This window comes from Corythoichthys intestinalis, chromosome 12 (genome assembly GCF_030265065.1).
Source record: "Corythoichthys intestinalis isolate RoL2023-P3 chromosome 12, ASM3026506v1, whole genome shotgun sequence".
Lineage (NCBI taxonomy): Eukaryota > Metazoa > Chordata > Actinopteri > Syngnathiformes > Syngnathidae > Corythoichthys > Corythoichthys intestinalis.
This window is the reverse complement of record NC_080406.1, coordinates 28,832,643-28,850,983: the sequence shown is the minus strand read 5'-3', so window position 1 is coordinate 28,850,983 and position 18,341 is coordinate 28,832,643. Positions and strand designations below refer to the sequence as shown.

The window sequence follows — 18,341 nt, the reverse complement described above, 5'->3', positions numbered from 1 at the left end:
GTCTGAGTCAATAATTACGCCAAGGTTTCTGACTTGATTTGTAGCTGTAAGTGACATTGTGCTAAGTTGGCTGCTTATCTTTGACCTTTCCTTTTTTGGCCCAAAAATGATCACCTCTGTTTTCTCCACATTTAACTGGAGAAAATTCTGGCACATCCATTCATTGATTTGATGAATGCATTTACTCAGGGAGACTAAGGGACTATAATCATGTGGGGACACAGAAATGTACAGTTGTGTGTCATCTGCATAGGCGTGATAGGAGATGTCATACTGTTCCATTATCTGAGCTAACGGAAGCATATAGATGTTAAATAAGAGTGGTCCAAGAATTGACCCTTGAGGGACTCCACACGTGAATTTGGTTCGTTCTGACTGATAATTTCCGATTGACACAAAGAAATCCCTATCATGTAAATAGGATGTGAACCACTGAAGAATAGTGTCAGTAAGCCCTACCCACTGTTCCAATCTGCTGAGTAGTATGTTGTGATCAACCGTGTCAAATGCGGCGCTGAGATCCAATAGTAGCAGAACAGATGATTTGCCTGCATCGGTATTCCGACGAATATCATTTAGGACTTTGATAAGCACGGTCTCGGTGCTGTGTTGTGGCCGAAATCCAGACTGAAATGAGTCAAAAAGATTGTTTTGGATCATAAAAGTCTGGATCTGTTCAAACACAACCCTTTCGATAATTTTCCCCAGGAATGTCAGATTTGATATTGGCCTGTAATTACTAATGGTTGAGGCATCCAGATTAGGTTTTTTTAGGAGAGGTTTTATTACTGCAGTTTTTAAAGTCTGAGGAAACTCTCCTGTTTGGAGGGAAGTATTTATAATCTGAAGTATGTCTGGGGCTATGCAATGAAAAACAGTTTTGAAAAAGTTTGATGGAAGGATGTCAAGGCAGCATGTTGTGGGCTTTAGTTTCGACACAATTTCTGTTAAAGTGGCATAGTCCAAGAGGCTAAACTGTCTAAGATTGACGTGGGGGACATGTTGGGAGGCATTTAGTGTAACATTTGTTAATCCGGAGTTGCACACAGTCTGTCTAATCATTAGTACTTTGTGTGTAAAAAATGCTGCGAAATTATTACAGGACACCTCAGATGCCAATTCCTGAGGTATTGATGCTTGTGGGTTTGTCAGTTTGTCAACAACAGAAAATAGTGTGCGAGTATTGTGGGTGTTTCTACTAATGATCTCTGAAAAATATGATTGTCTAGCATTTTTCAGTTCCTGGTTGTATTTGCGAAGACTCTCTTTGTAGATATCATAAAAAACTAGGAGTTTGTTTTTTCGCCATCTGCGTTCTGCTCGTCTACAAACTTGCTTTTGTTTTATAGCTAGTATGGCATTTCTCCAGGGTGACCTCTTCTTTCTTGACAAGGTTTTTGTCTTAATCGGGGCAATAGTGTCCATTACAGTCATCACACCGGAACTGAAACTATTTACAAGTTCTTCCACTGGAGCTATTGTAGGGGTTAATAATGAGGCATAGGCCTGTGTGAATAACGCACATGTGTTATCACTTATGTAACGCTTCCTAATAAACTCTGTTTCCCTTTTCAGAGGATGGACAGGGGTGGTCATTTTAAACATAATGCAGTAGTGATCAGACAGAGCAACATCATTCACTGTGTATCATATCATGAGGTACCAAGAGGTTCCTACTCCTAATTCAATCCCAAATAAAGTTGCTTCAATCACACACACACACACAAAAATTAAATCAAAGAAAAAAAAATCATTTGAAAAATTAAATTGCCCTCCCCTATTTTTTGTTTGTTTGTTTGTTTGTTTGAAAATTATATGCAAAGCAAATGACCGTCTAAGGTGCTAGTCACTTGATCTGTTCGAAAAATAATTTTGACCCATTATAATTTTTGTTTTTGTTTTTGTTCATTTCATTCATTTGTGTTGCAGTTTGATTGCTTTACAACTTTTGTGTATAGGAAGGTCAATTTCGGCCACCAGGGGGGGGGCCTGCCCCTCCCTTAAAATCCGCTTATGTTTTAAGTCCATCAATTTTCAAGCGAAAGGCAACCTCTATGTAGCAGAGCAGCTAGTGACAACAATTCCATCTCACTTTCACCTCATCACTGAGTGAGAACCAAACTGTTCGAGAACTTGAGAGGTTTTGCAAAAGCACTTAAACATTGAATATCAACAGTTGACATTTTCTTGTGTAAAGCTACAATACCTGATAAGTGATGGAAACCCTGCTCTTATAAATTTTGGAGAAAAAAAGCAAATCATAGATGTTGCACAAAACTATTTTTATTCAGTTACAAAAATGGAACACCTTGTAGAGCTCAAGTTGTCAAGATAGAACACTCAGAGCAAATATGTCATGAAATGCTCAACAAAAAAATAAGGTACAAATGGGCAGAAACTGGAGTCATTGTGATTCAACCGTAAGAAACCACCTAGGAAAAAGGATTTACACACAGAAAAAGCCAAACAAAAGCAATCCTTAACTCATTCACTCCCAGCCATTTTCACCGGTGCAACCCCCTTCGCTCCCGGCCGTTTTACTGGATTTTGACTGATTTTGCAAGGCCCACAGAAAATTCTGTTTTACTGCTATATAAACATGGAACCCACCAAAAGAAAGATTAGACTCTCTTTTTTCAGCAGGAAAAAAAAGTTAGTTCATATCTTTTTCCATTCTTTAGAAATCAGCATTAGAAAATAGCTTAGTTTGAGCAATTTTCCAATTTCTGATGAATAAACAGAGAAATTGAGCTTTTTGTAAAAGCATACATTTCAAACATAACTTTGACTTTAACACAGCTATTTTTTGCTTTATTTACATCCCAAACATCTGAATAATGTTTTCCTTTTACAAAATAACAAAAACAACAAGACAAATAGAGCTTTTGATAGCAAAGTAACATTTTATTTACACATAACTAACTGAGAGATGACGCTGTTGTGGCCGCGACAGCGGGGGTAAACTTTTCCCTCCTGGTGGTCCTGCTCGGTCGTCCGCCGCCTGGTATCCTGGACGTCCATTCGGTCGTCTTCCGCCGGCGCACCGACCGTGCAGCCAACCATTCAGTCCATTGAATCGAGTTCCGGGGCTTACTAAATGCTCTACTGCTCTCCAGTGGCCAGTTTTATTGCTTTAAAATGGATTTTCAGCGTTGTGCTTTGGAGCTAAGTTGAATCAGAACCCAGAGATGTCGCTTGTGAAAAAAAAAAAAAAAAATGTAAAAAACGTATAAATACGTCTTTGGGACTGAAGGAAAAGGTACCGTCATCGCACACACAATATAATTGTTTGCATTAGTCTAACACATTCATCTAACTATTGTTTAAGCAGACTCCACTACATGCCCTTTGACACAGTAAAGTGAATCACCTCATCCGGGCTAATGAGGGGGAGATGAGAAAAATGGTACAGTTTCTCGTAGGCACTGTCTAACTGTTTGCATTACTCTAACACACGTAATATAATTTATCAGGAAATAGTATCATTTTCATATTTACGGTAGGACTGCACTACTAATATCAAATAAATAGCACACCATAGTTTAATGAGAAGAATTAGAAGAGATACACAATGCCGTCTTATCACTGAAGCCCAGCGCGGGCGTCACGAAAAAGATTGACGCACCAACTCTTGCAATCTGCTCTCCCAGCAAACTCCAAGGACAAAGCGCTTTGTTCTAAAACAAGTACAAGCCAGTTGATAGCGGGCGTCCCATCCGCGCACGAACCTAAGCCGCCCAAAACCAGCCACAGAGGGGAAGACCCAAAAGCAACGCCCAGACACACCTTCGGACACACCTTCAGCACGGCCCGCTTAGGCCACGGACTTTAAAAAAGACTGGACACTGAGATAACACAGATTTTTGCTGCTGGGAAACATGTAGCCTTGTTTTGGATCCAGAGTTGTCCCTCCGTCGTCTGTTTTTGCCTTGTTTTTTACCATTGTCGACGAATAAATTGTCAACCTGTTTTCGGTGAGTGTTCTTCAAACTTTTGAAACATGGAGTCAGTACAAAGGGTTAAAAATAAGAAGAGAACGCACGAAGTTCTGCCTTCCCGGTTGGCGCGCGCGGGGGCAGCATCGGCAGAGCGGCACTTTGTTCGGCCGTCGCTGTTCCCGTTGGCTGGGGGGGAGGGGGGGGTCAATTTCAACAGGACACTGAAACAATTAAAAATAGAACGTATTTATATGTTTTGGGGAGCAAATGAGTTAATGTCCGAACAGAAAAAAAAGGCTACTGTGGGGCAAAGAAAGCAATCATCCTTTTTGCCACTGGTGCATTTCATCCTAAAGTTGGTGAAAAAAACTGTTTAAGTTTCATCTGTCAAACTCCACATTTAGTATTCCAAAGGGTAAGCTACAAGACTACGCATACAGATTTGTATTTGATTGACAGGGCGCTGTCCCTCTCGGGCTTTCGGCGCAGTAACCGAAGTAAGACGAAAGGCCAACATCTGCTGAGTCTTTTGGGCGTCAACACTCAGCGATTGGTCTGTGTCAGTCCCAAAGGTCACTCTGTTTTGTTGGATAAGGCTTTAACTAGCTACCGCCGCACACGGTTGTTCGGAGGGGCAGAAGCTCTCCTCCCTGGAACATTTGCATTGTTGCTTAATTTGATGTTTGTGTTGAAGTTATTTATGATGGAAAATCTTACTGTCACCACAACGCTTACCCTCTCTGGTTTGAATTTTCCATTTGTACACAGAATAATCATTTTTGTGCTGATATTGCTCTGCTACCTCCTAATCCTGCTCAACAATTTTACCATTATCTTTGTGGTCATTAATGACAAAAAGCTCCATAAACCCATGTATATTTTCCTGTGTAATTTATGTGTTAACGCCCTCTATGGCTCCGTGGGCTTCTTCCCCAAATTCTTGGTGGATCTTGTGTCGTCTCACGTTATATCTTATGCCGGATGCATGCTGCAGGGTTATGTCATACACTCATCAAATTGCTGTGATTTTTCCATCTTGCTGCTGATGGCTTACGACAGGTATGTGGCTTTGTGTCGACCTCTGGTTTATCAATCTTTAATGACAAAGCAGAGAATATCCGTCCTTGTGTTTTTCTCTTGGTTGGTGCCTCTCTTCTGCATGTTTATGAACAGCGCGTCACTCTTAGGGAAAAAGCTATGCGGCTTTCACATCAACAAACTGTACTGTGTTAACCTGATGGTTGCCAATCTGTTATGCTCTCCACCCAAGGTCAACAACATCATTGCAATGTTCAACATCGGCCTGTACTTTGTGCACTTTTTGCTTGTTTGTTATTCCTATGTGTATCTGATCAAAATGTGCCTTGCGTCCGCGCAGATGTGGAAGAAGTTCAGGCAAACTTGCACACCGCATTTCATTTGCCTGCTTGTTTATGCCACTACTTTGCTGTTGGACTTGTTATACATGAGATTTGGTTCGGCCGACTTGTCGATTCACTTAAAAAACTTCATGACTATCGAGTTTCTAATCATTCCTCCGATTTTGAATCCACTCATCTACGGGGTACAGCTGACACACATACGGAACAGCATATTGAGTTATTTTCTTAGCAAAAAGAAGGTACAAAGCTTTTAGACAAGAAGGTGTGTGTAACTGCATCAAATGTGATTTTTCATTTCACTTGCAGGCCAGTTCAAGACACCATTTTAGAATGTGGACAGTGGTTCGTTCTTATACTGAAATTTGAAGATGCAAATATTATACAATGGGCAGACAAATTTAATTTCAGGTGCACAATGAAACTCATATATTTGCCGTGCTTTTTGGAAGGTCAATTGCTATCAGTTTTTTTTCCCCCCCACCTGCTTTGAGTTGTTATTTCATGTTCCTTAGATGGTGAAAGTTTTGTTGACTGTAAACTATATTAACAAGATTTCTGAAAAAAACTAAAACAACAAGAGTGATGAATAGTGTATGCCTATATGTGAAGTGAATCTTTTTTTTTTCAAATGAATGAATACAAAATGAATCGTTTCAAAACAAAGATTTTTTCCCCTTTATTTATGTAAAAACAAAATGTGTGAATATATCCATGTAAGTGTCAACAACAAGCGTGATGTATTGCATTTGCATGCCACTACGCGTGAAGTGAATATTATTTCAACTGAACTGCTAAAATAAATGGAGTTTTCCCACGATATTTTCATATATTAAATTGCATATGTAAATTTTTGGTTTTGAGTTTGCTTATGCTGTGATGTCACATTGCACATTGTGTATTTTTGTCACTCCAAAAACTGAATATAATTTTCTTTTTAATATCATGTAAATTATTATTTGTTCTGTAATTAATAAATTTACATGAAACAAGAAATGGTTTCTGAATGATGAAATATCTTATTTTCATTGTGAGGACACATGAATAAGTATTTACTTTACAGTCAGCCACACATGACAATGACACATTTATTCATTTACAGATTTTGTTTTCTCATTAATATGGGGAAAAGTTTTTTTCTTTTTCTTTTTAAACCATGGATTTTGTATTTAGTCTTCAAATAAAACAATGTTTTCATTAACCGAAGTAAACCTATTAAAGCACAGGGACATGCTAAAAACCGGGAAGGGAAATGTGAGAACCAGCCAACCTACTGACCATGAACCACTTATGTAAGGTATCACTGCTGCCATTATTATACTTCTTCACGAACCTTGTAACAATACATATACAATAAACATGTTGATGTGAAAGACTTATGAACATCTTTATATGATGGATTTAATGAACTATGATTCTACTTCTAATGCTATTAATCTTTTCCCATAATTTTGAATTTGATTACTCATCTTGAATGATTTCTCAAAAATAAAAGTCTTTAATGAATGTTTTCTTCCTTTTTTTTTTTTTTATTACTACATTTTTAAATTGGCATTACCTTCATTAATTTGAGTGGACACCAGTGTTTTAATGAGTAAGCAAGTTAACAATATGATAATCTCCAATATTCATTTAAGGCATGACATCTGAACTTGAAATAATTTATTTCGAGCCTGGCAAAATTGTCGATCTAATACCTAATATCAATTCTTGAATGGATATTAAGAGCATATCTTGAAGCAGAATTAATCCACGTCTAGATTTCATATCACTTTAATTAATCATACCAGCACCATAGGACAATAGGAAATAAGTCAATTTATTAAATCTTTCTAGCTTTTGCCCTCTGCACTCACTATGAGTTACTGGAACACATCCCAAATTGATTACTAGCCAATTGCAGGGCACATATACATTAATTTAAACTGACGTTCACATCAAAGAACAATTTAGCATATTCATATTTTTGGGAATTTTAGTAGAAGCCAAAATATGTATTCTTGGGAAGCTGTCTTCATGAACAGCATAATGTGCAATGAATGACAAAGATGGTCAAAAAGAAGTTATCTAAAGTCCTGTTCAATAATGTCGTTACAGGATGTTTTTTTGTTTGTTTGTTTGTTTATCAAGTTCAATATTTAGTCCTCCTTCAAAATTCAATGTTCATTTTTGAAGGGTCCGACGCTCTCCATGTCACACGGTGGCGCTAATGTACCATCGCGCCTGGTGAATAGGCCGACACCATAGATATCATATATTTAAAGCTAGTCTAAAGGCGGCGTCGGCGGTGTAAGTCACTGACGGTCATCTTGCGTCAGAAAACATCTCTAGTGGGCTCTCCTGCAGTTATTGTAAGGTGACAGATTTTCGCCACTAAAGTAATATTCATTTGCTGAATTCTTGACAGATTTAAAACGCTTTAACAGACTGTATTAACGTGGTTAATGCTGTAAATATTCATAAGTATATGGTAAAACTACAGCATATCTGACGTTTGAAAATCGGTTGAAAATCGAGAAATCTTTAGGTATTTTAAAGTACACCCTCCTTTAACAAGTTATTTTTCGCGAACTGACCCGACGTAAAATGGCCGACTAGTAACGGAACCAATCTCTGTAGACTCACAACGCTGAATATACATCTGCCATATATAAGATATCTAGGGCTGACAACGTCAGAGAAGAAGGCCTCCCGCCCGTTGCTCATCCAGTCTCAGCTCCAGCCAGCCAGTCAGTCGTGTGCTGGCCACTACCGCAGAGCATACATTCGTCTATCCAACACAATCGCACATGCCATAACCACCCGACAGCAACCATTTCCCTACTCAACGGCTCTTTTTCTTGCCTCTATCGTGTTTCACACTGCCGTCAAACGACACGCAGGCGAACAGACATCAGCGAATTTTTTGTTTGAACGGGAGCCACGGTGAAGATTCCAAAACGTGAGTACGGCAGTGTAATTTTTTTGATACATAGTAACTCGCTATTAGCGTTTCATTTTTCACGCCCTCTCGTGATGTCTTTATGTGATGCTACGCGGGTTGTTGTCGTTTTAAAAAGAACATATATATTCGTGTAAAAATATTTAACTGGCTGTGGACCGATTATGAGCGTTAAAAACGTGAGACAGTTGTGCTTTATGGCAGTCATGTCACCTCGGCTTTACCCTGACGCCGCTTGCCTTGTGAGGGTCCACCAGGGATAAACCGCATCGTGCTCGGTGAACCGAGGGAGCCTCTCACGCAGTTGTTGCTGCAACACCGGGGGTGTTAATGCAGGTGTTAGCCGCAATCTGCCATCAGATGACGTTTCCATACATTGGCAATAATGGGTTGTATTCGAGACAGACAGGCCACAATATTGTGGAGTAGGGGTCGGGTGCGGCTAGAGATTTGGGAGTCCCAATGAGGATTAAACACCCCTTTATGTTGGGTTCTCGTGTTTTTCAGACTCAGTTGTTGTCTTGGCAAACGTTATTCGTTTAATGTAAAAAAAAAAAGATTCGTGTTCAAATTGAGATTTGTGCCAGGGTCTTCATCTTTAACTCATTCAGTGCCATTGACTATGATAGACGTCCAGTTACGCGGCTCTTTTCCTCCTTCTGCTATGAATTTAGCTCGTTAGTAGTAGATGTCCAATCTATTTGAAGGGGGGCAGCAAATGAATAATTAAATAGATTGGGCTTTTTTTTTTGGTAGGGTTGGGGGTTCCCTGACTAGACATGTGCCAATTACCAGTTTCAAGCTTTACCGTGGTATTAAAACGTCAATGTTTCAAAACCACAAAAATTATCCGTCATACCGTTCCCAAGGTATATGCTAGGCATGTGCTGATAACCGGTTTCAAGGTACACCGTGGTATGAAAACCTCACGGTTTTAAACCGCAAAAAATTTCCGTCATACCGTACCTAAGGTATTAGCTATTTTTAGTGATGCACGATAATTTTTTTTGCAACCGATATCGATAATCGATAATTTCCTGCCCCTTCCACCCGATAACCGATAATGTCACGCCGATAATTCTATTCAAATATGTATGTAAAATTTTAAAGTATACAAAGATCAAATGTTACTGTGCAAAAATGTAATTTAGTGCTATTTTTTTCCACATCAAATGTGAACAAGTAGTAAATTCCAACATCTAAACAATGGCAATGACATTGAGTAATGGTAAGCTTTTGGCAACAATTACTTAGAGAGTAAACACCCAAGTTGCACAAAAATGCCTTTAAAAGTAAGCCATTCCTAACATATATCACATTACTACACTGCAAAAACACCTCCTTAAAACTAACAGAATTGGACAAAACTGTTGATTGCGCACATTTGGAGGCTAAATCAAGTATATAATTATCGGATTGCATTATCGGTTGAATTTCGTTTTATCTGGATTATCTGTGTGACGTCATAATTGCCATTATCGGCCGATAATTATCGGTGACCGATATTATCGTGCATCTCTAGCTATTTTGTATGTACCATAGATGCAGGGAGAAATCCTTCACTTGCAGCTACAAGGCTCAACCCTCCTACATTGGTTGTTGCTCAGTGTCAGTGAGTAAGCTGTGCTACACGTTGGCTGAAGGAGGTGTAACTTCTGAACTTTTTCCCCCTTCAAAGAAAAAGAAATCGCTGGTATGGGAATACTTTGGCTACAGAAAAGTTACAGATAGTCATGGCTTTGAGGAAGAGGGCCAACCAACATGTAAAACGTGTTTGCGGACGGTTGCTGCTGAGGAGGCAATACCTCCAATATGTTTTCGCATTTATACGAAATCAATGGTTACTAAACACTTTCATGAACGTTTCCTACCAGCTACGAGAGTTAACTTCAGCGTGTTTAGTGTGTCTAGTGGTTGTAAAACGTGTTTTTTTTAAATCTCTACAGCAACTGTTTGTGTTGAGAAAGAGTGTGTGTATAATGTAAAAACAAAAAAACAAAAATCCTGTTCAATGGAAAAGTTTTTTTTTAACCCAGATATCTCAAAGCAACACACTTTTGGAGCTGTAATTGCAATACCGTGATACTGTGATTTTTTTGGTTAAGGTTATCATACCATTAGAATCTCACACCCGCACATGCCTAGTGTTAGCTGTTTTTTATGTCCCAAAAATGCATGGAGAAATCTCCCACAGTTGTTGCTCAGTGTCAGTGATTCAGCTGTGCTACACGATGGCTGGAGGAGGTGAAACTCCTCAACATTTTTCCCCATCGAAGAAAACAAAATTGCTGGTATGGGGGCTACAGAAAAGTTCGACGCCGTGTCTGAGTAAAACGTGTTTGTGGAGGGTGGCTGTCAAGGAGGCAATACCTCCAATATGATTTCGCATTTATGCAAAATTAAAGGTTAGTAAACACTCTCTTGGATGTTTTCCACCATCTACGAGAGTTACCTAAAGGACTGCATTTATTTTAATTTCATTTAGAATACATATATATATTTTTTTGTTTTAACTGAAAATTATACTTCCAATTTGGTAATTTGTTTCGAAAAATCCTGTTCAATGGAAAAAAAGCTTTTTCTAAACCCAGATATCTCAAAGTAACACATTTTTAGAGCTGTAATTGCAATACCGTGATATAGTGAAACTGATATTTTGGCTTAAGGTTATCATACCGTCAGAATATCATACAGGCACATGCCTATTCCTGACTTCCTAAACTGTATTTATATTCCTTGCAATTAATAGGAAGAGCAGTGCTTGAGTGGTGAGCGCATCCATTTCCCAGTTAAGAAGACGTAAATTTGATTTCCGTGCTTGTAATGCAGGTGATTTTGCTTTGTCTTACTAAAAATAGTGAATTTTAGGTCAATTGAAAGTTAAATTAGAGTTGTCCTAATCCAGTGCTTCTCAATCATTTTCTGTTATGTTATGTAAACGTTTTGTGACCCCTTCCCAACGCTCTGGTGACACTGTAAATGGTATCATTTGTCTATAAAATTGTTATTATTTTAAGTACACCTCTGCATAACATTGTGTCCTTTATAGATCAACTTACAATAAAGAATAACTTTATCAACTATTTATTATTGTTTTGTTTGTGACAAAAATGACTAAAATCACATTAATTTGCCTGAGTTAAAAAAAAAAAAAAAAAAAAAGTCACATCCAAACTGTAAAAATACACCCAATGTACATTTTTTACTATTTGATACTGAAAATTAAAATCAATAAGTAATAAATTCAAATTGATTCGCAACTAGTGCTGCAGCTATCGATTATTTTAGTAGTCGATCAATCGATGAAGTACTGTAGTTAGTTCGAATAATCGAGTAATCGGATAAGGAACATAAAAAATTAAAATACCTCAGCCGAGCCTCAAACAGTATAAAAAAATGAGGATCTAAGTACAACAAATGAACAATTGGCTAACTTACATAGAAAAAGTTTAAACTTTTTTTTTTTTTTTTTTTTAAACATTGCTCTTAACAAATGGTTTAAACACATGTTCCCACAAAAAACTAAATTACGAATGCATTAAAAAAACATTTGCTTAAACAAAAAACTTATCTTATGTTGGTCTTAACAGGGAGCAGCTGGATTCAGCCATGTGAAATGAATAATGTCATATTCAATGTTGCAACTAGAGGGCAGTGTAGCCACCCATATCAATAAAAATAAATGCAAACTGTTTCGAAACAACCATTACAACGCCACTTTAAATGAATAATTGAAGCAACACAATTTAATTCAGATCTTTTTTTCTAATCGAATTCCTCAAGTTAATTGATTAATCAAACAATTTGACCGAAAAAACCATAGAACATAAATAACAGTGTCATTGGACAGCGGGACAGTTTTTATTTTTTGCTGCATTTTTTTGCTCCTTTGCTATGGTGTGGGGTTATTTTTGCACTGAGCAACTTGGTATGCCACCGTACAGTATATGATGCTAACAGTGCTCGTTTTAGTGATATAACACTGACAAAGCAGGACGATTGTTGGCAATATTTGGCACGTTAGGTGAAAAAAAAAAAAAAAATCAAGCGTGTTATCAATGTGATTGGGGTATAATGTCTTTAAGTGACGTCTTAATTGATTTGGTGTCCTGCTGTCTGCTGCCAACATTTTAGACAAGGTTACAGACTGGTCTTTCCTTGTCTCCCACTGTATTAAAAGCCAAACACTACATACGCTTTGTCATATTTCCTCATCTTAGCTCTTAATATCTTCAGTGCTCTTTGCTGTGTGCTCGTTTGATCAAAAATAATGCGCACACTTTGAAAATGAGAACGCCACTGCCATCCCCTGAGTGGATGGGATATTTCACTTTATTCTAGTACGGCAAAAAAAGTATGTTCCCCAAGGTCATATGTACCACCCCCGGCATCGCTCTGAGTGCGTCCCACTATTTGAGAAGTACTGTCCTAATCTGATCACATAATTATCAGATGATCTGTAATTGGAGGTTCTCTCAGGATTCCCAGAGGATTGAAGGAAATTTCACAATTAATCACGGGAATGGAAATCATCCACCTCAAAATCCATGACACATTACTAAGGGTGTAACGGTACACGTTGTCGCGCCGCTGACGTTTCTGGGTTATACTGTCCTACCGTGTTGGTCCTCATTATAGCAGAGAAGATGGAGTAAATATAATCAAAGAAACTGTAACCCGATCGACTCACAGCCTCAAAAAGTAAGGGTTACATTACGTCAGAAACTCGTTCGGTACGCCTCCGTTCCGAACCGAGCACCACGTACCGAAACAGTTCAATACAAATACATGTACTGTTACACCCTTACACATTACCCCTACTTTCAACTCTGGGTACATCTTATTTTTCGCCATTTAGGCCAGCTGTTTTTACTAGTATTTATTTATTTGTTTTAAAATTTTTATGTAGTTTACATTATTTTTAGATGTTGACAGCAAACTCAACTCACATTCAAGAATAGCAATGAGAGATTTGCTAAAAACTAAAAATAAATCTGCACGAACAAGTTTTTCATGAAAACCGACTCCATAACTTTGCTTGAGATTAGTCTGTTTAGTGTCATGAAAAATACTAAATAGCCCTGTGCCATGTAGTAATACCATTTAAAGCCATGGATAGTTGAATAAAAAGCATTGGAGCAACACATGGAGACACACCAACAATACTTGCAGGCATATGCCATTTTCTCCTCAGTGGAAACTAGAAAGTCCAAAATTACTGTGATTTACTGAGCAGTATTGACCAGCTCGATATGTGTGTACTATACTGCCCCAAAGTGGCCTAAAAAAGCACACACTGGAAGGAGCAGCACAATATCTGTTGAATTGTAGCAAAAATGTGGCAAACACAGCTTATATTTATATGTAGCTTTAGTGTATGTTTTGATAAAGTATGCTATTATACGTTGTTATTTTTCTAATAGAAAAAAAAACATGCTCTTTATTAGGTGGCGGTCTCTGATTCAATTCATGAATGATTTGCCTTTTGTTCCTATTTGAGTATATTCAGTAAAAAGGGAGCTTGATAAAAACAACGTTAACTAATGTATTATATTGCAAATGGATATTATTATTATTATTGTAAAAGGTGCAGGAGCGTTGCTAACTTGCAGATGTGACATGCTTTAACAAACAAAAATAAAAAGCGTGAGTATGCAGTGTGCATTTTACTACTTCCCCTGTCAAGAGAACTGCACATGGCCTCAACGGTCTCTTGGCTCTATGTTGATAAACCCGTGCAGTGGCTGTAAGGAGGCCAAGATATTGTTGTCGGCCATAAGTGGAAGTCTCTTGTCATCTCACTGTAATACATAACTGCGGGCAACAGGAATACTCGGCCCCACGTGGACTGAGCAGCATCTCTCGTCTATCCCTTTGGCCCCAACCTTGAAGACATGGAAGATGAGACAGAACCTCGGGGAATTATGTCAGTTGTTTATTGTTTCATTTTAAATACTTGGGTCGCGTTTCAATTCAAGCTGGATGTGATCAGTTTGCAACTGTTGAGAGTGAAGGGAATGTCATATTCAGGTAGGATTTCCTCAGTCTGAATGTTGAGCGGGGAAATGACCGCAAAGCAGCTTGCTGTTGAAGCTGCTGCTTTGCCCGGAGATGGTGCTGCGCAGTGGATGATGTTGATTTGCTTGTAAAAGTGTGTCCAGCCAAGTCACGGTGCACATCAGGGCACACGACTCGTGTGTTGACGAACGGAAATATTAGCAAGGGAAGAGAACGCCATGTACTGTATTACTATTCCTATCAGTTTTTTAAGGGCAATTTTGTGGCTGCCTTCTAGCATACAATAAAGGCAACACGCATAAGAAACTATGGTGATGAAAGTAAGTTTAAATAAGTAAAAAAAAAAAAAAATCACAAAGGAATTTGCCCACTCCATCTTCCAGTTTCATGCACTCTCAGCATTTGCGTTGCACATGGGAATAAGACCTCTTTCTCTTTCCATTTACTGCTGAAACTGCGGAAAACGCTTCATCGGACTAACAAACTAGGCCATGCAAGCAAGAACCTTGAGCGAAAGTAATCTTAGTTCCTCCTGTTGGTTAACTCCTTCGCTGTTATTGACGGCGGCACCAGTCCACTCCACCCATCCCGGTTACTACGGCTTTAATGGCTATGGCCCTCAGTAGTAGCAAGTAGTAATTTTCTTTTTGGCCTACATTGGTCCCTTCGTGTTGATGACACTCATTTGGACATGGGGAATTAAATTTGGACAAAAGCAAGAGTTCATGGGGTTAGTGCAAATAACGCCGCGTGACCCCAGCTCGCGTGACTTCTTTACTTCCCTTAGGGTGGCCACATCAATGCTGCTCCATCACCCGTGCCACCAAATTATGGTGAGGAGTCAGCCGCAGGTTGTGGCCATTATTCATGCACTATACTTACTTGTGACACACTGCTTTATGCATAATGCATCACTCTTACTTTGGGGGCGAAACCTATAAATACAAATAGCCAAGTACATAGTGTTTTGAGGGTGCTCGTCAAGACCACCCTGTTCTAACCAAGGGCCGGTCTGTACCTATTTTAAGTCATTTGGAGTTCTCAGTGAAAGTACAAGAAAGGGCGAATGCACATGCCAGATGATGTTAGCGTCACAGCGCAGATGTGACAGAGTCAATGTTGTACACACACTCTTGCTTTGCATAAGAGGCACGCCAAACCTTTAGCAGTGTATAATCTAGTGTAGGACTGCACAGATTAATCGAATAGTTCTTGTACTAAGAAGGTTATAGCAAAAACTCTTGACCAGAAGTTAACATGTTCCTAAGTGGATCGATTTTACTGCAGTCGCATCCAAGACAAGAAAGTTCGCTCAATGGCGGTGAGGCTGTAAGAAAGTCCATAAAAGAATATGCCCAAATAGTGGTTTGACGGTGGTCGTCATCTTTGTGGAACTTTCTAAAACGCATGGAATTTACACTTCAATTGCCTTTAAAATCCCCCATGAAAAAAAAAACAAAACATCTTTTTAAGTAGATGACCTATTGTATCTTACTGCCCACTACACTCTTCTTACGAATAATTAGGGGTGTGACAAAATATCCAAATGGTGATATATCGTGATACTTTGTATCACAAAAGGTTATCGATATGCTCCTGCCAAGAATCGAGATATCGTTTTAAAAAGGTGTCAATGTCTAAAAAAATAAAAAGGAAACCAACAAGTTGCTACCAAAGTCTTCCACCATAATAGTGTCTCAGTTAACCCGAAGGCTACATTGACTGTGCAGGACGCCGAATCCATTTAGACTGGGAACGTTCGTTCATTCGAAACCAAAGCATTCACAGTCATTCTGTCCGATTATCAGGGCATTTACAGGTCATTTCCTGTTGAGTTTGTGTCACTGCCTATTCAGTTGGGTGATTCCCAGGTCACTTCCTGTTCTGGAACTCAAAATAAACAGGAAATGACCCGTAAAATATCCCAAAATCAACAGGAAGTAATTGAAAATCAACAGGTAAATGACCTTAAATAGCCCAAAATTACCTTATTGCCTGGCATTGGCTTCCACTGACAGCCATAGACGTCCAATCCGTTTGAAGTGGGAGGGATGGCAGCGAAACATTAATTCGCTGCCATCCCTCCCACTTCAAACGGATTGGACATCAACTAATGATGAACACATTCGAATTCACAGCAGAAGCCTGTTTTTCTGTTTATTAGTTTTTAGAATATTCTAGAATGATTTCCTGACCAATGTATTGATAATCGTTGTATCGCCATATCGTCAGATCATCGTTATCGTGAGCGTTGTATCGGAAATCGTATCGTGAGGTACCAAGAGGTTCCCACTCCCACGAATAATGTTCTATTTGCACAATTTCAGTCACCTGTTTTAGGACAGGTGACATTCTTTGCAACATTAATATAATTTTGAATCATCGACTTGGAAAACCCTTCCAATAGCTGGTGAAGATAAGTTGATAATAATCAACATACTCTATGCTGTTGTCCTTTAATTTGAAACCATTTTCTGTTGGCGATAACGCACAAAAATGTAGCATTGTAAAAATGTACACATACGTACAAATTACAACGTCGCATCCCCTGGAAGGTTTGAAAATATTTTTCTTGCCGCAAACATTTAATATAAGATTTTGTGGCCATGTCTATCAAAACAGGACACATACATTTTAAAGCACCCATGCCCGAAATTAAACAGGAAATTTGCCGTTTTGGTTAGGCATAGTAACTAACCCGCCATTTCAGAGAATTTTGGGGCGTGTTGTTTGACCACCTTTTCAGGAATTCAGCCTTATGAGTTTTCTAAAAGGAGGATTAAATATTTTTATTCTCCACGGAAGTTTTCGGCGAAGTCTGTTGGTTGTTTCAAGTTTTGAAAATAGCTAGTTGAAAAATCGGAGAAATAGGGGGTTAGAGCTCGGGCATAGTTTCTATGGTTGCATGTCTCTTCATTGCTCTGTAGGATTACACAATGTTCTTTGAATTGCCAGTTTGAAAGGGTGAAAATGCATCAGTGATGTGGGTGTGAATATTATTTTTAGTTGTTAAGCATAGTGTTAAATTGTGATAGAAAAGCTGGTGCAGAAGTTTTAGTATTGATAGTGTCAGATCGTGACATTCACTTTTCAGCCTACTGATTCTGATTATTACCCTCAAAACATATAGAAATGCAATCATGGGCTCATAACTGTACCCCAGCTCTACCACAGCCTTCCCTGTGGCTACATGGTGTATATGACTGTCACTCAAAGAGTAACCTGCATTTATAAAATGTGTCGTAGGGCAACAGCGAGGAGATGATATCTTTCATCTGCCGTATGGTGTATGCCAACCACCGTCACCTGCCACATCAGCCTATGTATAGCGCTTGTGAGTGGGTCGGAGCTAATGTAAAGTGAGCCATGATGAAAGTCTGCAGACAGGCCACCCAGATACATTTGTCGTTGCCGAGGGGGATTTCAGGTCTGTGATGTCGGGGTCCCTCTGGTTTTCTAACAAGAGGCAAAGGAATGTCTCGCTGCTGGTGATTTTCAGCAATAATTGAGTACAGTATATGCACCTTTCAGACCCTGAGTTAGAGAAATGTGTAACTCCCAAAAGTCATAGACATCATGCCTTTGCAATATCTACGTCTTTTAGTAAAAGCATTGTGCTTTCCTCATTGCAGCGTTGTAAGCAAGTGAGCACCCTGTCTCTACGTTGTAGCAGCTCATGTGTATAAATCACCCTGATAACATGGAATTTGTCATGATGTGGCTGCACATGTAGTCAGTGTGGATTAGGCTAAGCCCATCAATAATGCAGGCCACATGGAGGAGCTGTGAAAACACTGCTCTCATTTAATAAGCTCAACTCACTTTGCCGGGCTCTTATGCTGAAGGTATACCAAGAGAGTGAATGGATAATACATTGAACTGAAGGAGTCTCTTCTGAAGATGAATGAATAAAGTACCTCCGTTTGCTCGTCCACCTTTTATTTTTCAAGCGTATCCTTTTCAGTTTTCAGTGCCCAGGTGCCCGGGAGCCCATTCCAATGTGTTTGTACCGCATCTCCTGCCAATGCTCGTGTTTGAAAAGGTTAACATAGCTTACATCTAGCC

At 39.0% G+C, this 18,341-nt stretch overlaps 2 protein-coding genes across 4 annotated transcripts in view; both read left to right on the top strand.

Annotated features, from left to right (window-relative positions):
- Positions 1-4,638: 4,638 nt before the first annotated feature.
- On the top strand, positions 4,639-5,574 carry LOC130927350 (olfactory receptor 49-like). Its single transcript, XM_057853121.1, has one exon. It carries the CDS (start codon positions 4,639-4,641, stop codon positions 5,572-5,574), a length of 936 nt encoding a protein of 311 aa, XP_057709104.1.
- A 2,428-nt stretch (positions 5,575-8,002) lies between these two features.
- The window catches only part of adarb1b (adenosine deaminase RNA specific B1b), a 163,478-nt gene continuing 153,139 nt past the window's right edge, over positions 8,003-18,341 (top strand). For all 3 annotated transcript variants that reach the window (XM_057853119.1, XM_057853117.1, XM_057853118.1), the window contains exon 1: positions 8,003-8,258. The gene's annotated coding sequence lies outside the window, so the exon portion shown is untranslated. The remainder of the gene's footprint in view (positions 8,259-18,341) is intronic.

Excerpts from the sequence above, each read along its gene's own strand:
- LOC130927350 (XM_057853121.1), top strand. The coding sequence starts at position 4,639 with ATGATGGAAAATCTTACTGTCACCACAACGCTTACCCTCTCTGGTTTG.